Genomic DNA, 13,211 nt, shown 5'->3' with positions numbered 1-13,211 from the left:
GGTTGCATGTATGACGGGGCATCCAGAGTTTAAATGGTTGTGGTAGAAAAGATGCAAACTTTTTTTAGATAACACTTCCACCCTGTATAGTGTACTGTAAGTTACAAGGGGAATGACATAGCATATAGCTTATATTTCTCCACAAATCTTCATACACAAGACTACGAAATCTGAAATATTTCAGTCATGGAGAATGATCATACAGTTTAGACATAAAAGATTTCTTTTGTAAGCAAAATTTACTGGAGTGCAAATAGTCAACAACAATATTTATTTGAATCATGCATTTCAAATATGCACACAGTTCCTGTGTTTTCTTTACAAACTTTTACAGTATTCAAGGAAATTAATGGTCTCTTACTCAAAACCAAGCAAACACCACTGGTGCCAATTATTGAGATCTTATAAGGCTGCACCACTGAATCAAATTGAGAAAGGGATAATTTTGAGGAAGCTATTCCTTATTATCAACACATTAGCCCTATTCAGTGATGTTCCCATCATGAAATTAGCAATCATGTAAGAGGAAGTGGGACTCTGTCCACTGGTCCTGTCTTTGTGTCTTCACCTCCAACCTCTCCCTCATTGTAAACACATTGGGGGCAAGATTGCAAAGGGAAAGCCCATCAAACACATGTAAGCTCTGTACATAAGGGTTGCAGTTGATGGGGAAAAGTTACATGTGTTAGGTGCGACAGATGCTCCCTCTGCAGATATCCTCAATGTGTTGACATAAGGCTGCCGAGAATGTGAATGTGCAGGGGAGAGGCCAAAAGCCACATCATGCATCAACTCTTCACACAACAGCTAATCCCGTTACAGGAAAACAAATGAACAGGATACTGTTTCGTAAATATATTATCATCTACATATAACCAAATTAATTTACATTTTGTTTCTATGGTACTATTCTCTTCCTTTTTGGACATGTTTATGTGTCTGCTTTAAATTCTGCAGCCCAGACTAGAAAGTTGTTATAAAAACCAGTAAAACATACTCCTGCTGATAAAATATTTTACACAAACAAATTCCAGATGCTTGGCTACTGAAGTAGATTAATGAAAAACAGTTAGCTCTAAAAGCCGTTGCTTTATAGCACAGTATTGAGGTCTACAAAACCAGTGGCAGAGCTTTTTTCAAGAAGCTCTACACCATGGCTAAATATGAATTGCTGGTTTTGCAGGTGATACCTACATCAGCTCCTTAGTTCTAATAAGCGTCTGCTTCATACTTGGCTTCAAAACGTGACAGCCAACCTGAAACAAAACACATTTTAAATGCTATTTTTAGAAAAGATTGAAGAGGAAAATACGAGTTGATTAACACTTTTCTCCAATCTTAATGAACAGGCCAAGCAAGAAACTTCAATGTAGAGCGAGTGAGAATGTCAAAATATAGGCCTACAATAAACAACCAATTTGTTAGGAAATGACTTATCTGTTTTAAAAGAAGCATTTTGATATGAAATATGTTGGGCTTCCATATATTAGATGGAAATATGCACTAAATATTTTAGCAAAATAAATAAAATGGTAATAGGACAGTCTGCCGCAATGAATGAATTATTTCATCACCTGCTCCTATGTCCAGTGTGAACAAATCAGCTGCTCTTCCTGACAAAGAGTTTCATGGGTTGCTTCACAACTTCCTTTCCCACTTTGAGTTTGTCATGTTCTAGTATTATGTGGCTAAACTCATTTTATATGGGTTTTTAATTGTTCTTAGCCATTGTGTCTATGTTGGTATATTTTGCTAATGCTTTTATAACTGGTTTTGCTAATTTTGGATGTAACTGTTGTATTTTTAATGTCTCTGTAAATATGAGCAGTATACATATGCAATTATTGTTGTTCAGTTATTTATTTAATTCAAAATGCATCTGTAAATCTCCCACCAGCTTCTGAATAACTGAAACTACTGAATGGCAGTTTATTTTTTAACTCATTTAAAAAACTCATTCTGAATTCAATAAGGGTCAAGAGAAAGTATCACAAGAAAATAAACTTAGGATCACAACTGTACAGCGACTGTGTGGCATCCTCTCTGTAAGACAACAGAAGAATTCAAGCCATCCCTGTACTTTGAAAGTAAGCCCCCTTCTACTGGCCCCTAATGCAGAAGATGGAAAGCACTGCCAGCACTGGGCAAGGATGGGAAAGACGTCCAGCTAGTGCAGAGGCAACCCTCTCCCAATCCTTAATTCATGGGTAAATGATCATAATGGGAACATGGGAGCCTCCTTCAGGAAGTCCACTCTCAAGTTTCCTCCACTAGCTTTAAAACCATGCTTAATGCTTTTGTAGCAGCATTTACCTTTTAAATTTGGTTACATCTCTTAGTATGTTTTAGATCTCTTCAATGCTGCTGATCTTTTTTATGCTGTACTACAGTTTCACCTGTTATGATTGTTACTGTTTTCTTTTAATATAAACTGTAAGCTGTAAGTGTATTTTAACTGACTTTATATGTTCTTGTGTAGGTTGCCCTAGCAATTTTAATGAAGAGCTGTACAAAGATATCTATAATTAATAAAATGACAAACTATTTAGCATTTGATTCCCCCCCCTTAATTGAGATCATAACATTGGACACTATTAGACTTCATTCTATATCACTAGTATTCATCCCATATATAAATGACAGAAGCCATTAACAAAAAAACCCAGATACATACCACTGGGGTTTCTGGACTGGAAAATGGAGAAGTACCATAGGATCTGTTCTCTTTATCAAAGGAATCATCATTGTTCTGTGATGCAAATTTCTCTTTAAGAGCTTCTGCTATTAAAGCCGCTGGATCCCACTGTGATGCAATTCTTTTTTTTGTTTTGGGTAGAGGTGTACCTCCTGGTGATCTGGAAAGAGCGCCAAAATGTTTACAATCTTCAGTCAAAGATGCTGCTTCTCCAACATAGTAAATGCATGCAGTTCTACTTGCCACCCTCTTCAGTTCTGTGACCCTCCACAGATAGAAGGCTTTTTTATTCCAGGGAGGCTTCTGACAATACAACCAGGAAAGAAAAAACTTTCATGTATTCCCTCTCTCCCCTTCAACCACCAAAGCCTTCACAAATCTGCTTCAGAGGATTGAGAATAGCATGGGAAGTGGCACAAGGAGATGTGTATCTGCGAAAGTTGTTTTCTTCCCTGTTTGATAGACAGGATCAAAGCGCTGGATCAAAGTGCTTTCTGTAAGCAAAGGGTCACTTTGAAATGAATCAATGCATTCTCATGCAAAGTAAATTCTGGGTATCTTGCTGTACACTTGACACTATGTGCACCTGGCCTAGTATTGGGGAAGAGAGTTAAAGAACTCATTGAGTTCACTGTAGATCCTTTCTCATGAGTTCAGCTGCATGTGAGAGAGCATGAAGGAGGCACTTGAACTTTCATATAAAACTGGTAACCAACTATTCAACTATGTCTGGGGAGCTGACTCCAAGACGTATTGAAATACCTGACAAGTAGGCACCTTCACAACAGCACAACCTCGTGCAAATTTGTGATGTGCTGATGCGTTCAGGTATCAAATGCATGCATTTGCTATCATGCACCTCATTCTTGATTTCAGTTCATTTTCAGATCCAAGAAAAGACTCCTTAGGGAAAAAAGGAAGCTAACCTGTTACGGCTATTATTCAAATTCAACAAATTGTAGAACATATACTTTTAGCTTTTGATTTTATTGATCTTCATTTTCAAAAAAACTGTTTTTAACATTGATTTTTATTGGCCATCTTGATGTGATTTTTATCATCTTTGTAAACCGCTTTGAGGTTGTACAGCTGTACCTTGGTTTTTAAATGCCTTGGTACTTGTATGTTTTGGTTCCCAAATGCTGAAAACTTGGAAGTAAGTGTTCTGATTTTTGAACGTTTTTTAGAAGCTGAATGTCCGACGCAGCTTCCGCTTGAGGGCAGGAAGCCCCTGGAGCCAATCGGAAGCTGCGCCTTGGTTTCTGAACGTTTTGGAAGTCAAACAGACTTCCGGAATGGATTACCTTTGAGAACCAAGGTGCGACTGTATTTAGAGTTACATACATTATATAGCAAAAATGATTTGTAGCAGCTATAATGAACTATCAGGAGAGGTTTCAATGCCATGTCCTCTGTCACCCACTCAGCAGAACAGGGAAATGAAGGAAGGTTATGAGCACCAACTTAGATTTTCAGGGGAAATAATTTTGCTAGTTCAGTGTGAGTTCTCTGCACAATTTATGTATTCACTCATCAGTCCAAGTGCATTCAAGCAGGAGTGGGCGCTGACAGCAGCTAGGCACCTGTGCATATAACACCAGTTTCAGGCACTCTTAAATAACTTCTCAGAGGGAAGATGTTGACCGTATTTTATATTCATTATTTTATCTTCAAACGCATATTCTGCTCAACATACCTCTCAACTGCTCTTAGTTTGATCTTATTTATATCCTTCAGAACATCCATCATAGTGGGAAGAGCTTCTTCCTTCTGCCAACGTGTACTATCTGTAGTATTTCTTATCTTACTTGAAGCCCGACGTTGTTTAATAAGCTCGATGGCTGAATTACGGGAATCAAAATTAGATAGCGGTACAGCTGGACATGGTGGTGCTGGTGGCGGTGGAGGAACAGCGATGTGAGAACTTGGAACTGGTGTCGAAGTCACTCCTGGTTGTGGGAGAGCATTAAAGGCCATGTTTGAGGAATTCACAATGCCTGAACCTATTAAACAATTAAAGAGATGATATTAGGGAACTTTAATGTTGATATGACAATGACATGAAGGTCCTTTGATGCACTTTTAACACTACCTGCAAAGTCTAGCAAGAGTTGTCTTCCATGAAACAACAGAAGACACCAATGAACAAAATCATACTACCTTGAAAGGTTCTTTTAAAAAGATTATTCAACAGACAAATCATTATACTACACTGGTTCTGGCAGATTTCAGACTTGGACCAGGGAGACTTGGATTCAGATCACTGTTCAGCCATGACAACTACTGAGTGACTCTGTCTTAATCTAGGTTTCCTCAGAAATATTGCAAAATATAATATTATAAATACTGCTATGAATTCCATGGAGAAAGAATTGGATAAAAATATGGTAAATAAACTATACTGGACAACCTCCCACCACTGAAGTCACTTACAGTCCTTCTTTAGTTTAAGATTTCAGACATCACTATTACACCTTTTCAAGCACATTACTATAGTTATAAGGGATAAAAGAAAATGTTTACAAATTTATTTGTTAAAGTGTTTATAATCCTCATTTCTAAAAGGCTGAATCCTGAAGAATATAGTAACATTTTCAGCCGGTATGGTACAATGGTAAAATATGGGCAATGCACAGAGCCCCAATTTTTATTTACATAATTAATGAATATTTTACAACAGACAACAGCCATTACTCCCCCTTTTCTGTTTGAACAGTAGACCTCTATACTATTTCACAATTGCTTTTGATCTTTCCCTCAATCTGAAAAGTTTACCAGGCAGCATTGGAGGGGGGCGGGGAAGAATGCTGTTCCCTCCTAGGAATATAGCGAAATAATTGCGAGTTCTTTGGATTCAGGCAAAATTCCCAATAACTCTCCTATCTAGTGTGTTGACTAGACTTCTATTTCTAATATATGTTATTTCATTTTCTCTTGCCTACACTACATATCTCATTTTTAAACATATGCACGCTGTGTGCAGGATAATGAACTATCAAGACAGTTTTCTATATAAATGTTGCTATGAGACGGCAGTGTGACTGGACATTATGAAGAGCAGGTATCAGGAATCACAAAGACAGGCTTACATGGTTGATCATTTCCTGATCTAGGCACTGCCACAATTGCTGCAATCTGTGCACGAAGATGAGCTAATTCATTCTCAAGAGCAGAAATTTTTTGGAATGCATCTTCTTTCACAACAGTTAATTTTTGCATACTTCCTTCTGTAGCAACCGGCACAACTCCTCTCCATTCATCAAATCTAGAAAGTATCAATGTATAGATTTATAAGTGAATAGAGGAAACACTGAAAAAGCAAAAAATTATTACTGTAAAGAGATATACAAACATATTCATCTGACCATGACAGAACTCAACATTAGGTGCTCTGCAGCACAATTCTATATATGTCTGTGTTTTATGGTCCTTTCTCTCAGGTGCAGAAGAGTGCAGTTGTACTCACATCCTGCTTGTTCACTTCTCATAAGCATCTGGTTGGCCACTGAAAGAACTGGATGCTGGACTAGGTGGGCCACTGGCCTGATTCAGCAGGTTCATCTTATATTCTTATGCAAAATCAGAAGTCTACTTGTACAAAGTGCTTCTATTACATATCGGGCAATCTTCTTCTCTCAATAAAATCCCCCATGCCACTGTTCTGGGGGGGTCCTCCTGACATTCAAGAGAGGCATTTCTCGGTGGGTGGGCAGAAGGAAAGGGAATGAGAAAACCACCACCCTCATCTTCCCTCACTCTCCATTCTCAGGATAAAACCCATTACTGAGAAATATAAATGTGACTGCAAAAGCTTGGATGATTTTCTTATAAAAAATCAAATGCTGATTGTTATTGTCTCTCAAGTAAGGAAAGCAGTAACTAAGAAACACTGAGACAATTCCATTATAAAACATACATTTATTCTAAAGACACGTCAGTTTTACTTACCTAAATCTAGCGTATGGTTCTCTTTCATTTTCTGCCATCCACAAAACATCAGCAAGAGATGGTGTAACAGAGCTACTAGAAATACTTTGCTCAGATGTCAAAGAATTAAAACTCTGGATTACCTAAGGCACCAGGGAAAAAATATTATTAATAGTCTATAAATGTATTTCAGTATTTTTTAAAATAAAAATATCAAGCATCCACTAGTATTTTAATGAATTATTTCTCTGTTTAGTAAGTGGTGCAGGAGGCACCATGTTGTTGTCCTGTCCGATATCCTATCAGCTATTTGCCAAGCAGAATAACCTTTTGAGAGCAAGAACAGGCAAATCAGCCACCAATTAAGCCGCTGTGGGTTGCCTGCCTCTGTGTGCCAATATGTGATGGGCAGAGGCTCACCGCATGGATCAAACCACAAGGGCAAAGAAAACTGAGACATGGTGAGTATCACCTGATCTGCATGGCAAGCCACTGCACACAAATGGCAAGAAGCAGCCTCCAACTGACAATTCTTTATTGCTCTCTTTGGTAGCAATGCCATACTTCCAACCACTTTTTTTACTCCTTGTCTTTATCTTTGAAAATTCTAATCATTCATTTAATATGAGGTAAACTAGAACTATCAACAGCAGGGTTGTACATATTGTTTCAAGAGGTTTGAAGACACTACCACCATAACTCTTCAGAATGTCCCCAAAGCCAACACTTAAGTGGGAGAGAGCACAATTCTCTCAATTCGTTTTTCAGGAGCACAGTTACAGCACCATCTTTTAGCTGAATTGCAATGGCTAGCAGATAGTATTCAGTACTTTTTTTTCCAAAGTACTACAGCATAGATGATCTAATTGTCTCCAAAATCATTTGGCTTTGGACTCTCAAATACTTCTTTTTCATATTCATAGCATAGAAATATTTCAGATTTTCTCTTCCCTTTATCAATTTTCCTCCTTAATTCTCAGTGCTGGATAATAATCATTTCTACCATAACACAAAATACATTTCTATTACCAATTTCCAAATCCTAAACATCACAATTCCAGTAGAATTCATTTAGGGATGCCTGCTGTTTGTTCCCTACATTATTATGCCACACAGAACATGATTTTAAATAATGTATTAAAATCGTATTAATCTTACATTTTGCAATAATCCCTATACCTGAAACTGAGGCCTTGGACAAGGAGTTAATAAAAGATACTTCCCCAGTCTGCGAACGAAACTTCGGGTAGATCCATACTTTTTTCTTTCCCACGCCCAGGACACCTAAGAATCAAGCAATCCTCTTCAAGTTAAATGAGAATATTTTTAAAACAGCTGTCAACCAATAAAATAACTTTTGTTGCTTTGTCATCTATATTTTAGCCAATAAAATGTATGTGCACATTACCAAAACCTTAAGATAGATGTGTTTTGCAGCAATTAAAAAAGTGTAGGCTGGTTTTCAACTTAGTAGCAGACACAAAAACTTACTGTTTGAGCAAATAAAAGTGATTATTACTGTGCAGGATTTTAATGTAAACACCAATCATCAATTTTAATCATACTTTTAGTAAAGAAAGGGGGGGTTCCCCAGGAATGCTTCAGTTGGAAACTGTTTCCATAAATTGATTGGCATCTGATTCAGCATGTTTATTTTACGTGCTACATTAATTTATGTATTGTATCTCTCAAAAGGCTATGGCTGGATGGTTGCTTGGGAACCTGTTGAAGCTAAATTCTTTAAAGACAGAGGTCCTCTGGTTGGGTTGAGACGACATGGGGTTGGGGGGTAAACTCCCATCCCTTCCTGGGGCGAAATAAGACAGCACCTTCTGTCAAGAGTCTGGGTGTAACCCTCGATGCCTCCGTCTCTATGGAGGCGCAGATTACAGCTACAGAAAAGGCAGCATTTTTCCATCTTCGCCATGTTAAGCAGTTGGTTCTTTATCTTTCTCATCCTGATCTAACCACTGTGATCCATGCGATGATCACCTCCAGGCTTGATTACTGTAATTCGCTCCATGCGGGGCTGCCCATGAAGCTGACCCAGAAACTCAGCGGGTGCAGAATACAGCAGCGAGACTACTTACGGGGTCTTCGCCATGGGACCACATCCAACCAGTGCTATATCAGCTGCACTGGCTCCCGGTGGAGTACAGGGTCAGGTTTAAGGTGCTGGTTCTAACCTTTAAAGCCCTATACGACCTGGGACCCTCGTACCTACGGGACTGCCTCTCCTGGTATGGCTCACGGAGGACCTTACGGTCTGCAAACAATAACATCTTGGAGGTCCCGGGCCTCAAGGAGGTTAGACTGGCCTCGACCAGAGCCTGGGCCTTTTCAGCCCTGCCCGTCTGGTGGAACACTCTGTCGCAAGGGCCCAGGGCCCAGCGGGACCTGACAGGCCCCACAGGGCCTTCAAGACGAAGCTGTTCCACCAGGCCTTTGGTTGGGGCTCAGTCTGACCCCTCTCCTTTTACAAGACCCTGCATATAAGTGGCCTCTCTAACTCTTCTCACCAGCTCATACAAATAGCTGAGCCTGGTGAGCACTTAAAGTTCCCAACCCCTATAGTTATAATTTGCAGGTAGCAATCTGATCTTATTTTGATTTTAATCCAATTTTAAGCTGTATTTCAGTCGATTGCTGAATTTTATGCCTTAATGTATTATATATTTTGATGCTAGCCACCCTGAGCCCGGTTCTGGCCGGGGAGGGTGGGATATAAATAATTTATTATTATTATTATTTCAGTAGTCAAAAAGTACTTGAAGTGAAATAATGGGATTGGGGGTGGAGAGATTCAATAAAGCACACTGACAGTGCAATCCTGTGAATGTCTACTCAAAGGGAGGCTGTACCAAGTTCAAGGAGGTTTCTCAGGTAAGTAACACCTAGACTACTGAAATGCACTCTACATTGGGAATCCCTTAAAGACATCCAGAGATGTCTTTTAACCAGCTAGTGGCAAATTCTGCCACTGGAGTATTGCTCTGCACTGTCCTAACACCTATTCTGCATGATCTGTATTGGATGCCTATATGTTAGCAGGCACAGTTAAGGTGCTAGTGTTGACTTTTAAAGCTTCAAATGACCTGCAACCCTGTTATACCTCCTCCCATACCAACCAGCCACAGTGATGGGGGATAGGAACTTGTCTGTTGCAGCGTAGCACCATTGAGTATAGAATTTTCTTCTCCTGAAGGCACAGATAGCAACATCCTTGCTGGGAGTCAACAGCCAAATTAAAATACGCTTGTTTTCCTGGGCCTTTGGTTTTACTCTGCACTAGCATGTTTGACTGATGGTTGTTTTTATTAGCAATTTAAGTTTATTACTGTTTTATGTTATATGAGGCTGTGTTACATTATGTGGGAAACCACCCTGTGTTAACCATGTGTGATGAAGGACAGTCTAGAAATTTCATTAACAAGAATAAATAGCACATGAAGTTATTAAAAGGCACAGTGTAGAACTGTAGAAGTTACAAAGAGATAACTGCTTGTGAAAAAGCATATATTTGCTAAATTTTATTACATAATCTGTCCTGTGTTACATATACTGCAACTTATGTTCATTGCTTATACTTTATTTTAAACATTTTTATGTATGCCACCAATAACTTTGGTTACAGGGTGGAATAGAAATATCATTAATCATCAACATGTATGGAAGACTCCCAAGATAGAAAAGAAAGAAAAAAAGTGAAGGAAAAGGACACTGGAGAACTTTTCTGATAGCGCAGAAATGTGAAGCTAGCCATGCAGTGAAATTGCTATGGAAGAAGCCAACACTTACACACTTCATAAGCACTATTAAGGATAAAAGAAAAATGTTGATGATCTTACTGCATAGCGTCCTGAGATGGCACATAACTGTTGGAAGTGTGCTCTTGAAGAGGTGTTTGAAGGAAGGTGGGATGCAATCATAAGAGCAAAGGCATTAAGACAAACTTCACACCTCTGTATAAGCTGTAAAAAGAAAAATGTAATAAAAAGGCAATCTTTGCAAATCCAAGAATCTATAATCAACCCAAACATTCTAGATTCTCAGTCAGCAGGTAGGGAAGCAAACAGAAAAAGCTAACTCTTCTTCAGAAAGAAGGCAGGATCAGGAGGGGGAAACTTCATGCCATCCCTGGGAAGGAGGAACCTTCCAGAAAAAAGCATGGTAGCTCTAGTCATGGTGGCTGTGCTCTGCCTTCACAATCAGAGGCTCTATTTTACTGAATACCCCTCTGCTATTTGGTGCACTACCCTCCTGAATGAGAACAGAAAGTTGGACTCACTTTGTTCTTCAGGTCAGCAGGGAGTGGAACAGAGAGGTAAATTCATATTATATAGATCATTCAGATTATAGAGGGTGGTTTATGCCTCTCTTCCGTGGTATTTATTATAGTCTTTTTTTGTTAAGGACATTGTTGGACTCCTAATTCTTGTCCCTTATGATGTTCTCCTTTACTACTATGTTATTGGTGATAAATGCAGTTCTAGGCACTTTCAGTGCTAAAATCAAGTCTGAAACTGCAAGACTCCTCCTCTCCAGGAAGGACATACAAGTTTCTCTCTCAATCATTCAGCCGTCTTCCTGCTCTACTCCTCCACACTCACCAGAAGAACACTTGATGGTAAATCCAACATTCCAATTTCTTTCCAAGTTGAAACTACCATAACTGCAGCTCCCAGCAAGTAATAAAATGACAGGAGTAACCCACCTACAACTTTTGCTAAAACAAAATTACTAATGAACCAGACATGATTATGTCTGTAATCTGCCACTTTCAATAACATCAAGGCAAATATAACTATATAATTGCTAGAATTCAAATGTTAGGCTATTATGGTGTAGGGCTGCATTTAACCTACCTTTAAATGAAATGTGCATACTCAGGTTCTTATGGTGCTGAGGAGAAAGCACTCACTTCTGCTTTCATTATCAAATACTACCTAGCACGAGAGCAATTGTTTTTATGAAGATACTACTATCAAGTATGAGGCAAATCAACAAGATATCTAGCATCTAAGATCAATGCAACTGTGCCGACAGTTGCCATTCTCCTCAACTCCAAAGGAAGACTCTCATCCTCTCATCATGTTCCCTAGACGCTGATGGTAAGCATACATAATGGAGTCATGGAACACTGTGAAAATTGTATAGCTCTAACTCTGTTTTAAATACAAAACTTCCATAAAACATCCCCACTCCTGAGCTTGTCAATAATATTTGCTTACCAATTCTGGTGGCACGCCATAATATTCCAGCAGTTGTCTTAAGAGATTCAGTACAAGAGACATAGTACAAAGCACTTGAATTAACTCAAGTGCCAGTTAAAAATTACTGTTGCACATGCCAGAGGGGCTCAGCAAATATTTGCTACAGCTGCAAAGAGAAGAGTTTATTTCATAATTAGGCTAAAACTACAAACTCAGTTTACTTATACATCCACATGAAATATTTATAAATGCACTGTAAAAGCACAATTAGTTAAAAGAGTAATGAGGAAGATTATAAATAATGATTATAAATAATAACTGAATCATTGAATTGTAGAGTACTTTCCCCAGACTTGAGCTCGATCTGCAGTATGCGTTTCCAGAAGCAGTATTAATATTCAAAAGGGACACACCTCTCACACACAACTAAAAAACATTGCCAAACTCCCCCCCCCCCCGCCCCTTAACTCAAGAGGCAGCACAACCACCATTTCACGAACACCTCAAACTGAGAATTGTAGAGTTGGAAGGGACTCCCAGGGTCGTCTAGTCCAACCCTCTGCAACGCAGCAACCTCAACCCGCGCTCCCCGATCCAATTCGAAACCAACCTGGACCCGGTTCAGCTTTGCAAATGTGCGAGTTTTATTGCTGCAACATTCGGAGGGTCACGTTTCTACGAAAGAAAGGGACGGCCGTGCGTTTAGAGACTGAATTAAACGACTTTTTGTAACCAAAGACCTGGAAATATGATTAAACCGTGATATAAAAATATTGAAAACAAAAAAAGTATTAGCTGAATGAGAAACTGTTACCAGGACAAACTCTGCAGCTTTTGCAGAGACCTCACCAATGTGACAGGAAGAAGGGGCGAGAGGTCTCAAGCAGAGGAGCCCCTTTCCCTCGCTCGTTAATTGCAGCAGCTGAGGGGTCAGGAAGGGGAGTTTTACCATTCGGTGAGGGGGCTGTTGGTGGCGGGTTGCTTTTTTATTTTATTTTATTGCATCCCCTCGTTTCTCTCTCGGCAGGCCCGCTTCCTATCGGCCGGGGAGGGAGCTAGCCCACAACACGCGTGGAGAGCCAACCCCGCCCCAACGGTCCTCTTCAGCCGTTGAGGGGCTGCTTTCCCAAACCGTCGGCTAAAGCAGGACGCTGAACGAAGCCCGCCCCGCAGCACGAGCGCGCCGCGCGGAGACCGAAGCAGCTGCCGGAGGGGAAACTCACCCGCCACCGCGAGACTTCTCTCTCACAGACACCCGCGCGCGGACGCCGAAGCGAGAGATGAGCGGAAAGACGCCGAGCGCGAGACAAGGACTCAGCGCAATCAAACCTTGGCACTCCCTCTCTCGATTGGGTGAGCGGGAAGAGGCGTGGCTT

At 39.9% G+C, this 13,211-nt stretch overlaps 1 protein-coding gene across 9 annotated transcripts; it reads right to left on the bottom strand.

The window, feature by feature from the left end:
- Window positions 1–254: 254 nt before the first annotated feature.
- Window positions 255–13,211, bottom strand: MTFR2 (mitochondrial fission regulator 2). 9 transcript variants are annotated; one of them, XM_082215980.1, is made up of 10 exons: window positions 13,059–13,211; window positions 12,446–12,510; window positions 11,854–12,001; window positions 10,471–10,593; window positions 7,802–7,906; window positions 6,644–6,765; window positions 5,785–5,960; window positions 4,392–4,698; window positions 2,675–2,855; window positions 255–1,256 (listed from the first exon to the last, which is right to left on the bottom strand). In XM_082215980.1, exons 3-10 carry the CDS (start codon window positions 11,914–11,916, stop codon window positions 1,191–1,193), a joined length of 1,143 nt encoding a protein of 380 aa, XP_082072106.1. In that variant the 5' UTR covers window positions 11,917–12,001; window positions 12,446–12,510; window positions 13,059–13,211; the 3' UTR covers window positions 255–1,190. The 9 variants fall into 9 exon arrangements, with proteins under 9 accessions (XP_082072106.1, XP_082072110.1, XP_082072108.1 ...); XM_082215984.1 differs by lacking the exon at window positions 13,059–13,211 and adding an exon at window positions 12,685–12,988; XM_082215982.1 differs by lacking the exon at window positions 13,059–13,211 and adding an exon at window positions 12,650–12,784.

The sequence above is a fragment of the Podarcis vaucheri genome (genome assembly GCF_965113315.1).
Source record: "Podarcis vaucheri genome assembly, chromosome: 3".
Classification (NCBI taxonomy): domain Eukaryota; kingdom Metazoa; phylum Chordata; class Lepidosauria; order Squamata; family Lacertidae; genus Podarcis; species Podarcis vaucheri.
The sequence above is the reverse complement of the archived record's forward strand: the minus strand, read 5'-3'. Positions and strand labels throughout refer to the sequence as shown.